Raw genomic sequence first — 18,810 nt, forward strand, 5'->3', positions numbered from 1 at the left:
CGGGATCACAGCCACTGCTCTCCACCCTTCTTCTTACAAGTCTGCTTCTAGGAAGTGGGTGAAAGCCCCAGTGACCTGCAGAAGGAAAAGTTCTCTCAGCAAAGCAGTACTCAGAGGAAAGTATTCCTCCTCTCTTCCTGGTCCTCCTCTGCTCCCTACAGGCAGGTCCCAAGGTCCTGAAAGTCTTGCCCCTCCCCCACTTAGGATTGGCTGTCCTTGACCTGCTGCATCAACAGCCACGGGGGAGGGTAGAGGCAGGGCAGAGAGAGGTGGAAGGACTCCTCGCTTTAGCCACCATGATGGATCCCCGTGTCAGCCCACAAGAGAGCTACCCAGATAGTGACAGTTCATAGCTTCCGAAACACCCCTGAGCCTGTTGAGCGTGACCAAGTCCTTCCTGCGTCTGGTGAGCAATACATTCATTAAAAGGAAGGAAATGGTCAAGAGCAGGAGGAGGAGGCTGACAGGAAATAAAGAGTGATTGTCCGTGTGCAGGATATGAGACATCCCCCAGACCTGAGACCTGGCCCGCGCTCGGCTCCCACCTGCAGAGAAAGCACTGAGTTTCTGTTGCCAGCAGGGCCCCCGGGACCTCAAAGGCCTCTCAGAGCAGCCCTTCCCCCTTCCATGCTGCTGTTCGAGCCCTCTCCTCCCCAGAACCAGGTTCACAGAGTGCAATCAGTGGCTCAGATTGCTTTAGAACACTGCTCTGTTCCCCTCCCCACCCACCCCACCCACCATGGCTGGCTGTCCTGCCCCCTCATGACACCGTTTTGCAGAGCAAGGTGGTGGTCGCCCTGGGCCGGGGGGGGGGGGGGGTGCTTGTCAGCAGAGAGGGCCTGTGGGAGAGACCGGCATGTGAAGGTCCTCCACACTCACGTGTTCGCATGGTGACATTGTTGTCAATGCAAGTCGTTTGTCTCTTCTCTCCCTTCGATCCAAGAGATAATCAGATGGCACTGGCCTCTCTGCAGACCTGTGCTCGAGCGCTCCGGGTGACTGCGCAGACAGTCCTTTTACTTCCTGAGAGCGTCAGACCCCTGCACTTAGAAAGCAAACCTCTGTGTGACACAGAACCCTCTGAAGTGAAAGAATTGCCCAGTTAGGTCAACTCTAAATTGTAGCCAAGCCTAGGTTTTGATTCCCAGCTGGGGGCGTGGGAGCCACCAGGGCCCTTTCCTCCGTGGATCTGGTGGGAGGTGTTTCCTTTGTCATGGCCCCGGGCACCCCACAGCATCAGGAGCCAAGGCAAGGGACAGAATCCCAGGGAGCTGCCCAGGACCAGGGGACAGGCAGCCTCTACTGGGGGGAGGGCGGGTTCTGCCCACTGAGCATTTGCAAGGGGGCCAGGCTCACCCCAGGTGATTTTTCTAGCACTCTAACAGCACCAAACCCCCGTTTGTCCCCGCAAGTCTGCGTCAAGTTTCAGTTTGCAATGAACTCCTTTACATCTTGCTTCTGAGAAGCAGCTGTGTGGCCGTGTCCCCCCATGACCCTCCCTCCTTTCCCACACTCCCGCACACCCTGCCCCTTCCCTCTCCCCAGATTAGGGCCCAGACGGTCCAAGAGAGCCGAGCGGGAGCTCAGGGTGGCAATAAGCCGACTTGGGTTCTAGGAAGACAAAAGGGAAGAATGAGCACCAAAGGGACCGGAAAATCATAAATAAATGTGCTGAGCCGGAAACTTTCTTGAGCTTAATTAGGAATTTGTTCTGCCATCTGTTGAAATGAGGCTGGGGAAGACTGCAGGAGCCCCGCCCCGAGCAGGGCCCCTAGAGCTCAGGACCGGCTGAGAAGCCTTTAGGCTGGTTCCTCGAGGCCTTCCTCCACACTGTCCTCCAGTTCATCAGCCCCGGATGCCTCTCGTGCCACCAGAAAAGGGCTTAAAGGGTTGGATGGCCTTTGCAAGTAGCCACTTGTCCCGGAAAATGTCACAGCATATATGACAAGTGCCAGCATTGATTCATCTCTTTTCCTCCCCAAATAAATTCTGGGGAGACCAGGCTGGTCAGTTTGGGAGATCTGGGTCACAGGTGCCTCTGTGCCCAGTTGCCATCCGGCAAGTGAAACTGTTCAGGCCTCCATGGACTTCCTGACCCCCCTTTGCTGTCCGGTCACCTGCCCCAGGGCTGCAGCTTCAGATCAGTGGCAGGCTCGGGAGCCCAGAGCTTCAGCTCTGGTCCCTCCTCCCATTGTTCCCTTCAACTTCGTCCCGGGGTGCACCAACAGCCCAGGCCTGCCTCAGCCAGCCTCCTTGTCTGGCCATGGCCAAGGCAGGGCTTGGCCCTGAAGATAAGATGGGATCTGGGATCGTGTGGAAAGGGCTGTTAGCACAGTGCCTGGCCCTGGGTCAGCATTCATGTATTAGCCACGGTGTGCAGGCCTGCTGTCATCATCTGTGGTGGCCCTGGGATCAGGGACATGGCCCCAGCCACCTCCAGAATGAGCTGTGGCTCTGGCAGTGAGATCTTGAAGCACTGCCATTTATTTGGCTCTGTCAGCCCCCCCCCCCACCCCAGCGCCGGTCCCCCATGCACCCTGGCAGCCCCACCAGCCCTCACCCTCACCACCTTCAAGGAAGCTTGAGCCTGAGAAAAAGGAGCAGCAGGCACATCTCACAGAATGGCCCGGGGCTTCCTCTTTAGGTCCTGACTCTCACTCTGTCAGGGGTCAGTAGCCCGGGGACACTTGGCAGAGATACAGCCAGAAGTGCTGTCCCACAGACCCAGGAGCTGGGGCCACAGAGTCTGAGCCCTAAGCCACTAAGCAAATGACTAGACTGTCCCCACCTGGGACGCCTGGCAGGGAGCTCTTCAGCTGGAGGGGCCGAGGCAGCATCATTACTTTAACCCCCATTACCAGCTTCCGCCGCGGGCGCCTCCCCACTGGGGACACACACAGCTGGCTCAGCCTGGGGTGCCCCATTTGGTGTTATTAAAAACCCGATTCTTTCTAATAAAGCACAACAGCCCTCCTCGGTCTGGGCTGGCGAGGACCCACAGGGCTCCTTCCTCTGATTGTGTATTCAGAACAACGCCGTGTGTATTGCGCCCGTCTCTGTGCTCCCCTCAAAGTGGGTCAGGCGCCAGCCTCTCCGAGCGTCTGTGGGCAAACTCAAACCTCACGAAGCTCCTCAGCCCAGCGTTCCCTGCCTCCCCCGGGCAGGTGCCCCAGATTTGTCTTCAGACTGAGCCAGCAGGGAGAGGTGGGATTCGGCAGTGGTGGCCCGAGAAGCAGAAGGTCCCCAGGAGGAGACCGTCACCGGGGAACATAAGGGCTCTGCTTTCAACCTGTCCCCCAGATTATCTGTGGCCGCTCGGCTGACCCCCCTGCAGATCCATGACTGATTCAGCTGAGTATCTGTTGGTGGGACCGCCCTGATCTGTCACCGCCGGCAGCCAGGGGTCTTCTCTGCCTGGGCCATCTGTTCCCCACATCCTGTTTGCTCAACATGCCAGTTTGGTGTGTGAATTCCTCCACAGCCGCTCACTGCTGTCCCCCGACTAGTGCTTCTCAAAGGTGCAGGAGGGACCCCCTCCCAAAATGAAGGCAGCATATCGGCCCCCTTTGAGCAGCCGGCCAGCTTCGGCCTTCGGCAGCGTCTCGTGCTGCTGTCGGCCTGTGCTCCCTGCCTACCCTCTCTGGGCCACTGTCCAGGGCTTTCCTGGGCCATCAAGTATGTGGCTTCCCCTTGTGCCTCAGCCAGTGGAGGGAGTCCAGGAAAACTTTCTGTATGTGTTTCATTTTGGTCTTCATCCTCGGTTTTCTAAAAGTTCTCTCTGCAAACGCCGAGGTCAGTTTCAAGGAAAGGAAGCTGGAGTTTCTGTCTTACTGCTCTCGGGGCAGGGTGGGCACCCAGTGAAAGTTTGCTGAAAAGCCAGCCCCACGCCACCAAATCACCCCTTTCATTAACAGGACTGACCCAAGAGCCCTGCTGGGCCCTGAGCAAAGGCCACCACACGCGTCCCCCCCTCCCCCACTCCTGTGGGCAGCCTTTCCTGCCAACAGCTCTGCTCTGCTTGTGGCTGAGACGCGCACTGACTGGGCCATCAGCCGAACCCAGGAGGTCGCAGGCCAGCTGCCTGGACACTGGCAAGGGGAGGGAGGTAAGGCCCAGCTTGTGATGAGCAGGGTGAGGTCTCTGACCAGTGACAGCGGCTGCAGGTGTGTGACTGCTCAGAACTGGGCTTCACACAGGCCAGAGTGAACCTCAGGCATGCGTCACAGGCAGCCCTAGGTGTCTCAGAGCTAGTGGGGCTCCTGGATTTGCATCCAGACCCAGGGAACCACACACCCCGTGGGCGCACGGCCTCTCCTAGTTTTCTCCATTCTCTTTTTCTCCATCCTGGTTTGTCTGTGCATCTAGCTGCTGGTGAGGAGACGCCTTGGTCGGCTCAGGCTGCCATAGCCCAATACTACAGGCTGGGAGGCCTGAACAGTAGAGATTTATTTTCTTGGTTCTGGGGGCTAGAAACCCAAGATCAAGGGGCTGGCAGAGTTGGTTTATGGTGAGACCTCTCTTCTGGCGTGTAGACGGCCACCTTTCTACTGTTCCTCGTGGAGGCTTCTCTCTGTGGGCAGGGAGAGAGCTTTGGCATCTCTTGCGCCTCTTAGAAGCATGCTGGTCCCGTCAGATGAGAGCCCACCCTTATGACCCCATTTAACCTTTGTTACCTCCTTAGAGGCCCCATCTCCAAGCTATCTCCTTGGGGGTCAGGGCTTCCACATAGCAGTTGGAGGGGGAGATAATTTCAGGCCACAGTAAGAGGAGAGGACTGAACGGCCTTCAGGAAAGGTGACAGTGCCGAAGTTTTATGTTTGCAATCTCGGAAGGAGATTAGTCGGCTAGTAGCCAGAGGCCCCATGGTCTCGCTGTCCCAGCCATTACGAACTGAGCTTGCTCTGACAACGTAAGGATGAAAAATTGAGACGCGTGTCTCCCGGCCGCCACTTGCTGTGCTGGGAGGGTGTGGAAAGGGGAAGGATGGAAAGGCCAGAACTCTTGATTTCGTACTTGGGACCTGATAGCTTTAGAGACTCAAATGCCTGCTCTTTGCCCAGGGCCGCCTCCTCATGGCACACTTGGAAAGAGGGACTGACCCTGCTCTGAGTTCTTTGTGGTCAATAATTCAGCCACAGAGTAGAGCCTCAGTCCTGTAAGTTAGTCACCCAGGCGTCCTCTTCTGCTTCCGTGATGATGACGATGACGATGACCATGAGGACAACAGAGCTGGAGTCCCCCAGAGGGCACAGGGGCTGGCTCAGCATGGGAACATAGATCAGCTCTGAATTCCCTCCCTTCGGTGGAAACACAGGTGACTCTGTGTGAGTTACCGCAGGCAAGGCCAGTAATCACAGAATGTCTTGTGACCTAAGATAAAAATCTGACCCAGGCCCTAGACGTTTGTGGACAAGCACATCCGTGCAAGCAGTTTCTCATTTTTCCCCAAGGGAACCCCTCCCAGCCAGAGACCAGTATGTCCTGTTTCCTCAGGCATGAAAGGAGCCCCCACCCAGACCCACAGCCTGTGTTCAGGTGGGAGGGTGACGACCAAGGAAGGATGGACTGGTGCCAGCTGCCCAAATCCAAACATCATTCCTTTGCAGTCTTGGCCCCTGGTGGAGAGAGCACGCACCCAGAGTCCCCACAGGTGACAGAGTGGTGGGGACAGCTTGGCCTTGTTTGGCCTCCTGTGGAGCAAGAGGGAGCCGCTTGGTTCACAGAGCAGGTGTGAGCAGCCCAGGTCTGATGCCCCTGCCAGAGACGCCCAGAACAGGGGACGTTCCTGGAAGAGTTATGACTGGCCCAGCAAGGGGGAGCGTCACTAGTATGATCCCAGCCCCTGCTTGTAGCAAAAGGAGAATCATGTGAGAACTGGGGATCGACAGGTTCCTGCCTGCCCAGGACCAGGGTTATCAGGATGGGATATACGGTTTCTACAATGGTAAAAGTGACTTCTGTGTTCCTGAGAGATGTCTTGGGCCAGGCTTTGTTGCACCGTCCTACCCTGTCCCCCATGATTCTGCCATGATCACCTCCATTTTTTTTAATGTTTGTTTATTTTTGAGAGAGAGAGAGAGAACATGAGCAGGGAAGGGGCAGAGAGAGAGGGAGACACAGAATTGGAAGCAGGCTCCAGGCCCTGAGCTGTCAGCACAGAGCCTGACGTGGGGCTCCAACCCATAAACCATGAGATCATGACCTGAGCTGAAGTCCAGTGCTTAACTGACTGAGCCACCCAGTTGCCCCTAAAATGTTTATTTGTTTTTGAGAGAGAGAGAGAGAGAAAAAAGCGTGAGTAGGGGAGGGGCAGAGAGAGAGAGGGAGACACAGGATTCAGAGCAGGCTCCAAGGTCCAAGCTGTCAGCACAGAGCCTGATGCGGGGCTCCAACCCACGAACCGTGAGATCATAACCTGAACCAAAGTAGGAGGCTCAACCGACTGAGCCACCCAGATGCCCCTGGTCACCTCTGTTTTCAAAGGTGGTAAAATGGAAGCAGTGGGAGGTGACAAGATCACCCAAGATGACACAGTTCAGCGCGGAACCCAGTGTAACTTGAGAAGCTGAGTTTGTTTCGAGGACGAGGACGAGCAGCAGCTTCCCTCCCCCACTGGTGGTTTCCAGGGCGTTTGAGCTTCTAGAGGTGAGCTCCACTCACACCCCCAGCCCTGTGGGTCTCAGGAACCTGCAGAACAGAACAGCTCTCCATTCCCAGTTGGTCTTGTTACTTAAGGAACAGATGCCCAGTCACCTGCTCCTGCTCTTAGGGCCCAGAAACTGCTCGGTCTTTCACTGTTCTCAGCGCAGGCTGGTGTTACCCCATCAACTCCTCCCTGCCCTCCTGAGTCTCCGGAGGCCCAGGCCAACCTCTGACCAGCCTAACGAGAGACACATCTGTGCCCCAGCATCCTCCGAGGGCAGCACCGTGGTGAAGGAGGAAGCTGGTGCCAGATCCTCCCCGGATCCAGCTCTGATGATGGGCACAGCACGGCCATTCATTATCATTAGCCCTGGCATGTTGATTCTCTGCTTGGAGAAGAGAGTGCCATCCTCCTGACAGCTGCCTTGACGGATAGCCTCCGCCTCGCCTGTGTCAGAGCTAGAGCCACTCAGGGAGCTCAGAGCAGCAAGGTATTTGGGACAGCACAGCCTCGGGACTTCTGGGGCCAGGTCCAGAGGTCAGAGACTCGAGGAGCAGCTCTCCAGGAAGCACCCTGCCAAAGCAAGGCAGGATACAGCAGCTGACTGCGGAAGGGCCTGGGTGCCTGTAGCACCACTGTGGGGAGAGTCCTGGGGGAGGGACAGGGAGCTCCTGGGAGAATTCTGCCCTGCCCTCCTCCAGGCAAGGAGAGCCCTGCCCCGTGTTCCCCAATTCCAGTGGTGCCAGGGCAGGTGGTCCAGCTCATGCCAGTGTTACACAGACTCCAGCATTCTGTAAGGAAAGTGGAGCCCTTCCCAGGCCTCACCCACGCTCCAAGAGCAGCGAGGGGGAGCCTCACCATGGCCCAGAGGCTGGGTCTTACCCAGGGATGGGTTTGATGCATGGAGGACAAAGCTGGCTAATGACCATTCTGATTTCTGCCCCTACCCAGAGCCCCAAGAGAAGTAAGCTACAGTTGCTGGTTGGATTCTCAGGAAGTATGCATCAGAGCCCTGGGTCCCAACCTCAGACCTCTGCTTGTCCCCACCTCTGTCCCAAGAGCAAGTCAGCTCTGGCTCCCGGGAGACCTGGACCCATCTATGGCTTCATACAACCAATGAGGCTCAGGGCGAGGGGCCCAAGAGAGGTTGCAGACTCAGGAGCCGGGGAGCCAGGGGAGGCTGAGCACTGCTTTCGTCTCTCACTCCTCCCCTTGTAAATTGGGACCATCTTTGCCCCTTAGCAGGAGCTCAGAAAGGTGTTGGCCCACCTGTCCTACTCTCTGAAAGGAGACTGGCTGTGAGGCTAGACAGACAGCCGTGAGGCCCCGCAGCTCCTGGCCCGAGCTTATCAGGCTCTTGCTGGCAAAAGAGAGGAGGGGCAGGAGGCTGCCTCTGGAAAGCAGTGTTTCTCTTCGGTCCCCTTTGAGAGCCGAGCCAGTGCCTGGGTAAACGTTGTGAGAGGGCACCTGCTTAAGTCACCAACGTCCCTGTGATGGGACACTGACATCGTCCTGTGGGACATTCATGGTATAAATTCACTCTGAACCTGGCCTGCTCAGAAAGGGAAGGGAGGTGTCCTCTCTAAGCCATGTGCCCAGGGCTCCCAAGGACCGGACGTGTGGGAAGGGGGCCAGGCTGCGGCTCAGGGCGAATGGATGTGGTGAGGCCGGCACGGGAACCCCGAGCAGCTGCCAGAGTGAGCAGGTGAGAGTAGCCCACCTCCCCTGGCCACGTCAGTGGGAGCCTAGGAACAAACGCTCCCTGGGGCCCTGCCTCTGGCCCCTCTCCACCTCCTGCTGCGAGGGACTGTGACAGCCAGAATCAGGGCCTGGGGCCTGGTCTCCCGCTGTTACCCCGGGTGGTCTTGTGCCCAGGTGCGCTGGACAGGGATCTCATCACCTCCCCTGCAGCGGATGTGGCCGTTAGCCAATTCTTTCTTCTGTTGTAATTTGTCTCTGCAACTCTGCAACTCTGCAACCTGTTGGTTCCTCTGGGCCGTAGGCTCCAGGACAGGGGTGGCATTTACTCCATGCGCTGTCCCCAGGTGCCCAGAAGAGCGCCGACACACGTGAGCACTCGGAACAGCTTTGTCGAATGGGTGGATGGGTGGGTGGTCCCAGCTGAGCCAGGAGTTACTCAGAACAAGCGCAAGTTTTTCACGTTGGCTGTTACTTCCACTGTTTAAAGAGGAGGCTCATGTCCTGTCTCACCACCACGCAGCTGCACCTTCCAAGGCCGACAGCCACTCCTCATGTGACCTGTGTCAGGCCCTCACCTCCTTCCCTGCCACAGAATCCTCCCCGGCAGCTCACCGCCTCTCCTCTCCCCTTGGAGTTTGAGTTCCAGTGCCAGTGCAGGCGGATGTGGATTATGACCCACGTCCGGTCACGTGGACTCTCCGAGCGTGGCCTGTGAGGGTCAGAGAGAAGCCAAGCCATCCCTGCCCTCTGGGACTGCAGGCCCTGGTCAGCAAGATGTCGGGGAGCTCTCAGTGTTCTGTCCTCTTTCCATCCACACCTCCTACACGGCCTCGGCCGGGTGGGCGCAAGTGTCTGTGGCAGGGGCCGGCCGAGTCTCGGACGTCAACGTGTGCGCTCAGAACTCTGCTCTCTGTCATGCTTCCTGACAGAGTCTGTCGCTCACAGACTGTCACCCTCATTTCATCTTGATTTATTAACAGGCCTAATGGGTTTGGGGAGCAGCTGTCTCCTAGGGATGGGACCATCAATCTAGGAGATGGCTGTGGAGCTCTGCTCCTCCAGCAGCCTTGGGAGGGAGGAGCCAGGGATGGGGGGGTGTGGTCACAAGGGCAGAGGCCAGATAGCCAGATGGGTGCCTCCAGTCCTGGGCCCTTGAGATCAGAGCCACCTACACCAGGCTCTCCTGCTTCCTTCCTGCCCCTTCCCTCTCTGTCCCTCCATTACAACATGAAGTCTGGGGCATCACTCATTTCTTTTGAACTTGCCAACTTGGAGACCAGGCCAGAACATTTGCCCTTCCCTCTCCACTCCTGACGACATAGCCAGCACCTACCCTGTGTCCTCACAGGGATTGGGGTGGGGGGCGCCGAAAGTCCCTGGTGGGACTTTCCCACTTCCACCGCCTCTTCCTAAGCTTTGCCGGGGCTCGTCCGCCCAGAGCCGGCCCCCACTGTGTTCCAAGCCCAGGCCCTGTTCCTGGGGCGTCTGCTCCGGGGCATCGTGTGCCCTCCCTCCAGAGAGCTTCTCAGCTCTGAGCGGTGTGCTCATCACATGCTGCTCCGATGAATGGCCCTCTTCCCCCTGACTGGAGCCTGCGTGTCCTGAGAGCAGGGTGGGGCCTGGCACCCAGCAGACGCTTGGTCAGGATCCAGGGGGCAAATGAAGCCCCCCCCGGCTTTCCCGTGCTGGCAAGTCACATAGCTGTGTGAGCTTCCAACAGAGCAGTGCCGGTGTGGCCGATGGGTGTGGGGCTCACCCAGGGTGGCCCCCAGGTGAGACTGTCCCCTCCAGGGCCTTATCCAGGAGCTAAAGCCCCACGATGTGGCCACTTTTTAATTTTCTCGGAATTGCCTCCCAAGAGCCTCCTGTGTCTTCATTCCTGGATAGGACCCAGCATCTAGCCCCTGGAGGTAGATCTGATTTTTGGAAATAGACTTGAGTAAGGCAGCAAGGTGGGGTGACAGCATGGTGATGCAAACCTAATTATAGCTAGAAGATTATAAGATAAGTTTTCTTATCTCTCACAGCCATGCCTTTGTAACCATCCTGAAAGTTCTAGAAAACGCCCTATGCCGTCATTGACGTAAAGACCCAGCCCCCGAGACAGTGACTCCAGACTGTCAGTAGCTGTACTGTCGGGGCGGAGGCTGCCCACGAATTCGTGTGCTTTAAAAACTCCCGTCTCTTGCCTTTGGGGAACCTCCAGAAATACGTGTATTCGCAGGAAGGACAACACCTTCCCGCCGTCAGGGCTGTCCCGACCGCTCACCCTGGAACCAGCAAGCCTGCCTGTCCTACACCTTGCCGGAGATGTAGCGTTGAGGACGAAGGCGGGCAGAGAGGCACTACCAGCATCCAGGGCTGGAGGCAGCAGTGACTGGGAGTTGCCAGCCCTCTGCCTCCTCCCCCACCGCGCCCAGGGCTCGGAGCCCGAGCCACAGGGCCAGCTTCTCCACTAGCCTGTTTCCAAGCTAGTCACACCAGGTGGCGAGGTGACACCTGAAATGGTGGTGGCAGAGCAGGTTTTGAATCTTGCCTTACAGCGGCTGACCCCGGGGCGTAACCTATGGCAGAACCGCCTGCCGCAGACTCTTTTTTTTTTTTTTTTTTTTTAATTTTATTTAAATCCAAGTTAGTTAACATAGAGCAGAATAATGATTTCAGGAGTAGAATGTAATGATTCAGCACTTACATGTAACACCCAGTGCTCATCCCAACAAGTGACCTTAATGCCGGTCTTCCATTTAGCCCATCCCCCACCCAACACCCCTCCAGCAACCCTGTTTATTCTCTGTATTTAAGAGTCTCCTCCGTTTTGTCCCCCTCCCTGTTTTTCCCTTATTTTTCCTTCCCTTCCCCTGTGTTCGTCTTTTTTGTTTCTTAAATTCCACATATGAGTGAAATCATATTTATCTTTCTCTGACTTCGCTTAGCATAATACACTCTAGTTCCATCCATGTTGTTTCAAACGGCAAGATTTCATTCTTCTTGATCACCGACTAATATTCCACAATGTATACACCACATCTTCTTTATCCATTCACCAGTCGATGAGCATTTGGGTTGCTTCCATAGTTTGGAATAGCTTATCACCAGGCGGCCCCAGGCCCCCACCCCCACCCCAGCCCCAGACTGCCAAGCTCTGTGTTGTAACCCTTTCTGGCACCAGATAGACTCCCTGGCACACAGGGGCCTCCGCCTCCACCCTGCCCCAGCGCACTTCTGTGCTGTGGCTCTTCCACACGGATCTCTGCCCTACACACCCCTCCTGCACTCACCTCCAGAGATCGGATGAGCCAGGCTGGCAGGGTTCTGGGCTGCCCTGTAGCCCCTCCCCACTCTCCAGAGGGTTAATCCAGAGGCAGTTCTCCAGGCTAAGACCCCATAGGAGGGGCTGGGTCGTCATTTTCGCCTTGACCGACCAGAGCACGGAAGGAAGAGGGGCCATGTCTCTGAGCAGCGAGAGTTGTGGGGCACTCAGAGTCAGGAGCGGCCAGAGCAGGCTGAAGAGGAAACAAATCATCTTCTTTATTGGCAATTTGCACAGGCCTCTTCCTTCCCCTCCCCCCCCCCCCCCCCCCCCCCGCCACCCACCCTGGCTGCTGTCCCTGGTGTCAGACATTTCTGATTAAAAGTGATAGATGATGTTTCTGTCCATTGCTCTCCCAAGTGTCATTGTGGGAAGACACTGGTCCGGCTTTCTGTGAGTCCCAGGAGAAAGGCCACTTCCTTCCAGGGAGCCAGGGAGTGGGATGTGGCCTGAGGGGATGGCAGGGAGAGACCCTGTGCCTGTGATGGGCTGGGGAGGAGAGTTGCATGTCTGGGAACCGGCCTCTTTCAGCCCGCTGTCCCTTTTCCTGCTCTCCCATGTGGCCCAATGAGAGACATAACTATCCTGGGGGACAGGCTAGAGAGGCCATCAGGTCTGGTCTGAATAGACACACGGGTTAGGGGACACCAGTGGTGCCTGTGTGTGTCAATGGCTAACAGTGAGGGTTCTGGACAATCTGGATAGCAGATGCAGGAAGCCAGAGACACAGAGGGGCACCAGCCGGATGTAGAAGTGTGTCTGCCTTCGGGAGCTTGCGTACTGGAGCCCCAGCCGATGAGCCCGGCTCCGGGTATAAGACCTTAGGAGGGCTGTTGTAAAAGGCTGCCCGGTGAGGCCAGTCGGGGCCCTGTTTGCTCTGAACAGATGGTCCTAGGCCCCCTTCTGTCCTGTAGGTAACCTGGGTCAGAGGTAACCTCTGTCCCCTTGTCCCCTACCGCTGCCACCAGGCCCAGGACCGCAGAGTCACGTGCCGTTTGCCTCCTGCCTTGACGCCAGCAGCTCAGAGGGCTCAGCTCTCCCCAGCCTTGGTCTTGGTGCCATCTCCCCCCCACCTCCTGCCTGGTGTAGGCCCCTGGGTGCCCACCTCTGTGCAGAACTACCAGCGCACTTTCCCACTCCCCACCCCCTCAGATTCAGGTGCCCGTGGCCCAGGAGGACTCCCCCTCCCACATTTTCTGTGCCCCTCCCCCCCCCCCCCGGCCCCTACTCCCCATGCATACATTCTCTAAGCCAAGGGAGGGAGTGTGAGCATAAGTTCTGACCTAGGCCTGCTCCAAGAGAAGCCCCCTAAGGGAGCTGGGCAGCGCCTGGGCGGGCGCATGCTGACCACCCCGCGCAGCCCCCTCTCATGCCCAGGCCCCCCAAGAGATCCATTCCCTTATTTGCTGAGGAGAGGTAGCGTGGTCTGCAGCCACGGCTGACCTGCCCCACGACGTGGTCATCAGGGTCACGTGAACTCCGGGATTCCCCTGGCGCTCTGGTCCCTGGGCAGGTGCCACCGAACCGACTACTCCCCAGGGAAGGGCCGGTTCCCGCTCAGCTGGCTGACTGCCCTCTTGTTTTTCAGCTTTTGCCATCATGATCGTGCTGGCCCTGGTCCGCATCGGGAACGGGCACAGAGAGGGGCACCCGCCCCTGGCTGACTTCTCCGGGATCCGGAACCTGTTTGGGGTGTGCGTCTACTCCTTCATGTGCCAGCACTCGCTGCCATCCCTTGTCACACCGGTGTCCTCCAAGCGCCACCTCACACGCCTGGTCTTCCTGGACTACGTGCTGATCCTCGCCTTCTACGGCCTTCTCTGCTTCACCGCCATCTTCTGCTTCCGCGGCGACAGCCTCATGGACATGTACACCCTCAACTTCGCGCGCTGCGATGTCGTGAGCCTGGCTGCCGTGCGCTTCTTCCTGGGCCTTTTCCCTGTCTTCACCATCAGCACCAACTTCCCCATCATCGCCGTGACCCTCCGCAACAACTGGAAAACACTTTTCCACCGTGACGGGGGCACGTACCCCTGGGTGGTGGACCGCGTGGTGTTCCCCACCATCACCCTGCTGCCCCCGGTGCTGGTGGCCTTCTGCACCCACGACCTGGAGTCCCTGGTGGGCATCACGGGGGCCTACGCAGGCACGGGCATCCAGTACGTCATCCCCGCCTTCCTGGTGTACCACAGCCGCAAGGACACCCAGCTGGCCCTGGGCTACGGGACCATCAACAAGCACAGGTCCCCTTTCCGCCACGCCTTCTGGGTGGGCTTTGTGCTGCTCTGGGCTTTCTCCTGCTTCTTCTTTGTCACTGCCAACATCGTCCTCAGTGAGACCAAGGTCTGATGGCAAAATGTGTCCGGTGACGAGAGAGGCGGGGGCTCCACTCTGGCCCCATCACTCACCTTCCCGCCTGCAGAGCCAAGAGCTAGTTCCTTCCCAGGGTTGCATGGGGCAGGCGAGGCCAGACTTGCGGAGGGCCCCCTCCACGTCTCCTGCTAGGGGTCTTCTCTCCACCCAGGATCCCACGCAGTCCGCGCCTCGCTTCACTCGTCAGGGCAGCCTGTCCCAGGCCCCCCTGCCTGGGGCTGCCGCTGGCCAGCCTAGCCGCACAACCTGGGCACACAGCCGTCCCAGTTCCAGGACCGGTTACTGCTTTACTTGCCGGGGGCGGGCTCCTCCCACCGCACAGTAGGGACACAGTGCTGGCACTCCCGTTATTTATACCAGAGGCCACGTCCCGTCCTCCTCCGTCCTGCCCCTCCTGCATCCTCGTCTGGGAAAACTCCACTCGTAGCTGCTGCCTTTTTGGGGCAAATCCCAGGCCCTAACTCTCCTCCCCACCAGGACTGCCAGTGACAGGCAGGTCCCACCTTCCCCTCAGGCCTGGAGTGGCCAGGTGCCACTCCACTCCCCAGAGAAAGCCTGGCCAGCCCCAATGACAACAGGAAGTGCTGATAGGCACCAGGGTCCCTTGACTGTGGCTCTGAGGGCCCTTGCTGTGGGTGCCAGCACCTGGCTGAGCTCCTGAACCAGAGGTGACTCAGGAGCATCAGGCAGGAGCAGTCCTTCCTCAGGGCACAGCCGCCTGGCAGCCCGTTTAAAGCCCAGAGCCTGTGACCCCTCAAAGGGATTCTCTGCTCTCCTGACTGCCCCACTGGGGCCCTCAGGGTCTCCTGCAGTACAGGGGGGCGGTGCATAAGGACCACTAAAGGGAGCTACCCCCACCCACCATCACGGTGGCTTGGGGGCACCCTGGGCATGTAGCGGTGAGCAGGCTGTGCCTCCCACCCTGTCAGAGGTCAGGTCTGCGAAGCAGGAGCAGGCTTGGCTGTCCCTGCTCCCACTCCAGCACTAAATGTGGCTCACGTGGCTCCCTTTTGAGCCAGGCTCTGGGTGCTCTGTTCATACTCTCTGTGACCTTTGGGTGCTGTGGAGTGAGATGGGGCATCAGCCACCGTTCTCACGGAAGGAGGGGTGGCTTCCTGGCCACCTCACCAGCTCTTCCGTGGTCCCCTCCCTGTCACAGGCATGCATGCACCTGCTGGGCCAGCCCTTCTCGGAAACACAGGTGACTAGCAAACTCTGCATTTTCAATGTGCCTTCCGCTTCAGGACCTGGGGGTCCTTCCTGACCCTCCCTGGCGTGCCCCCAACTCTGGGCCTGGCCCCACCTGTCCTGGAGCCCAAAGCAGCTTGACCTGGAGCTGCCTCTCTGGGGTGGGGTCTCAAGCTCCCACCCCATCCCCCTTTTGATTTTAGTGCCTTGCTCAGCTCTCATTAGGGGATCTCCGCAGCCTTCCCTGCATGGCGCAGTGTTCGTACCTTGGACGGAGCGACACCACCGGGTGTCCTGGGGCCCTTGGTGGTCTCCGAAGGAGAGGGAGGAGGACCTGGGGAGTCCACAGGCAGTGCTATCCCCGCCCCAGCCCCTGGCTGCCCCAGCCTGTGAGAACCCCTGGTCGTGATTGGCCATGGTCTGCTTTCTCACTGCTGCCACACATCTCGCAGCCGGTCCCCAAACGTTGTGATTTTCCATCCATGTGGAAAATAGACGACCCTTCCCCATGTACCATTGTGGCTTCTTCCCAGGAGGCCCCACCCCCGGTGGGCAGAGCAGGGAGGGCCCCTGGGTGATGGACACCCATGGCTTGGGCTGATCTGCAGCTGCCCAGCTGTTTGCTGAAAACTCAAAACATTGGTCCTTACCCTTCTCCGTTTACACTCCCTCTTGCTTAAGGACAAAGCAAATTAAATCATCCTGCTGCCCCAGGCTCCAAACCAAATTTTGGACGCAAATTTATTAGCATCATAAAGCCCAGGTTGATTAATGTGGCAATCTGGAGCCACACAGCAGTGCAGTCTGGTGGCTGCGTTCCCCTACTCCAAGCTGGGCAGCCCCAGGCCCGGAGGGACGGAATCAGCCCTAGCTGGCCACATCCCTGACGGTAACCCAGGCCACTCACCACTGCCACTGTCTGGGATCCTTTACAGCTCCGTGTTCACCTGCTGGAGGTCAGATGGGGTCGTCTTCCTCTCTACTGCTGATAGCCAGGGGGCTTAGGGCAAGGGGGAGAAGGCCCAACAGCCAGACAGAACCCCGATGATGCTTGTTCACCACGTGCGTCAGGCACACTTGGCTGCAAGTGCTTACGTCAGTGTGGTGAGGGGGGCGAGCTGGCTCCTGATTTCCATTTTACAGATGGGCCCCCGAGGTCACTGGTGGGGAGGGCAGAAAAGGATGCCGGCCCAGCCTGACCTGGGTACAGATGTCTCCGTGGAGGAGGACATAAACCCTCCAGCCTCCACCTAATGCCTTTCACCCGCACTGCCCCGACTGACCCCGAGGCCAGGCCAGGCCAAGGTGGGAGACCGTGTTCCCTCATGCCATTTTGCCAGGGGCTCCTGCCTGTTCCCTCACCTGAGGCCAGCGAGGCGGCTGCGGGCTTATAGATGGGGCAGATGGCAGGTGACAGGCTGGGAGGCACTGCTGAGTGGTGGAAGGTGGGCAGCGGGCACCTTGCCAGGCCCTTAGCTACACAGCTGTTCTCACCACACGGGGCCGGGAGCAGCCTCGGCAATAGAAACTAGAGTCAGAGTGGTGGGGGGGGGATGGGGGCCCCTCCCCACCTCATGAGAAACCAGTCCCGAGGGAGGGGCCTGGCACAGGGCCATGTGACTGAGGGCAGGTGTAAGGCCGAGACCACGCCTGTCTCAGGGTCGGATTCCTGGGCAGGGCTGACACCCAGTTGGCTCTGCTAAGGGCCACTGAAAAGCTGGGTCTCCTGAAACAGATCCAGGACTGCGGGAGAGGTTCTCAGTCCCTCCTCCCCAGGGCTGGGACTCACGGTGGTGTCAGTTGGAGAAAAGGAGAAGTGATAGCTTCTCAGTGCCTGGCATGTGCCAGGCACAGTGCTGGGTGCTCTCTGCGTGGACCTTGGCATAATCTGGGGATTAAGACCATGGACCAAGAAGGCAGAACTGCCCCATGCAGGCAGCGAGCCTCCTACTCTTCCTCGTCATTTGTAGCACGGGGACAATAGTACCTGCACCACTGACCGGTTGTGGGAACTTAAGTAGTGAGCTCAGTGCCTGGCGCAGAAGTGCTCAATAAAGCTACTCTGTACTGATGTCTGGGTCCCTTGTCACTGCCAGCCATAACCACAGTCGTAGCCACAGGCCCCAGACTCACCGAAGACCCTGGTTTGGGTCCGCAGGCACCTGGTTGGTTTCATAGCCGCCTGATGAATTGTAGCAACTGCCTGCTACAATTCAGAAACAAGAAATTGGTCTGAATGCTTCAGGGTCCGGAGGGCTTTGGGAGAGAAAGTGGTCTCTGGCTCCAGGGAGCCTAAGGACACTTTCAAAGAGCCAAACCCAGGCCCTGCTGGAGACTTCTGGAGCTGGGACTAAAGCCCGGGTATCCTGACCAAGGCCATCATACCCACCTCCTGCTAAGCTCTTTGCTCCCTGCCCGCTCACGGGCCCCAGGAGAGAGGTGGTGTGGACGACGAGCCTCTCAGTAAAGCCCGGCGAGGAGACAGCCGTGCAGCAGCAGAGAGATAGGAGTTCCTCCTACTGAGACAGGTGACCGAGGGCCCCCTCTTGTTTCCCACCAAACAAAGAAGCCAGCATCTGGGTGCCTGGCGTCTGGGTGGACTCAGCTCGCTCTCTGCTACACAGTCGGGCCTTTGTTTATGACGATTAATCATCTATGGCCTTGCGACACAGCTCCCTCCTCCCCCCGCCAGGCTTTCTGCCCTCTTCTCGAAAGTGCAGGGCCCTTGGTCCTCTGTGGAGGCACAGGGGGCATCATGGCTCTGAGCCAGAGGCTGGGGAGCCAGGCCAAGCAAGGTCTGAACCCACAGTAGGCATCTTCCCTGCCTCCACTTCTTGTGGGGCCCACTTCTCCCCAGAAGACATTCCTAGAGAAAGAATGAGGCAGCCTAGAGCCTGGCTCCAGGAGCAGGATGGGCCCCTCCTTGGAGCCAGTCAGCAACAGGCTCAGCTCCATGTTTGGCTTTTAATTATCTTTCCAGTTCTTGGTTATTAATGATCTTGGGCAGTGAGCGGAGAGCAGCCTGGATCTCAAGACTCCTCCCGGCTTACCTGCTGCAGCCCTTCACCCAGAGCTGCGCTCAGATTCAGGGAGCGGGAGGGGTCAGGTCCAGGGGGAGCTGGTAGGTCCAGGGGCTTAACTCTCTCACCACCGGTGGCTGCATTCAAGGTCAAACTCCCCTCCAAGGCCTCGAGCACTCACCTAGACCCACATTTACCACCTGTGTCTGAGGTCCACCCTCCCCACTGCAATTCTGGACCTGGATCCATGAAGTCCATAGGGCAGAGAACATGAACTTGACTAATGGACTAGGGCCTCCCATTCTTGGCATAGTCCAGCTCTCCAGACACAAATGGAGGGTTTTTAGAAATTTCCCCCCACTCTAGCATCTCAGCTGCTCTCGTGCCTAAAACCAAACAAAAAACTTCCAGTTTTCATGACTCCACCCCCAGTAGTAGAGTGTTTGGAGACTGGAAAGGAGACCCAGCTTCCTGGGATCCAGCAAGGATGTATGGGAAAGGACACGGGGCAGCGGCTGCACGTGCTGTTGGCATTCAGCATGGCCCTCCCCGACCTCCTCCCTGTTACATGGAGG

At 58.2% G+C, this 18,810-nt stretch overlaps 1 protein-coding gene across 3 annotated transcripts in view; it reads left to right on the forward strand.

The window, feature by feature from the left end:
- TMEM104 (transmembrane protein 104) overlaps positions 1–17,286 on the forward strand; it is a 59,580-nt gene extending 42,294 nt beyond the window's left edge. For all 3 annotated transcript variants that reach the window (XM_023243944.2, XM_023243945.2, XM_023243946.2), the window contains exon 10: positions 13,243–17,286. In XM_023243944.2, coding sequence (XP_023099712.1) covers positions 13,243–14,003 — 761 coding nt within the window. In that variant the 3' untranslated portion in view covers positions 14,004–17,286. The remainder of the gene's footprint in view (positions 1–13,242) is intronic.
- The last annotated feature ends 1,524 nt before the right edge of the window (positions 17,287–18,810 follow it).

Source organism: Felis catus, chromosome E1, assembly GCF_018350175.1.
Source record: "Felis catus isolate Fca126 chromosome E1, F.catus_Fca126_mat1.0, whole genome shotgun sequence".
Taxonomy (NCBI): Eukaryota; Metazoa; Chordata; class Mammalia; order Carnivora; family Felidae; genus Felis; species Felis catus.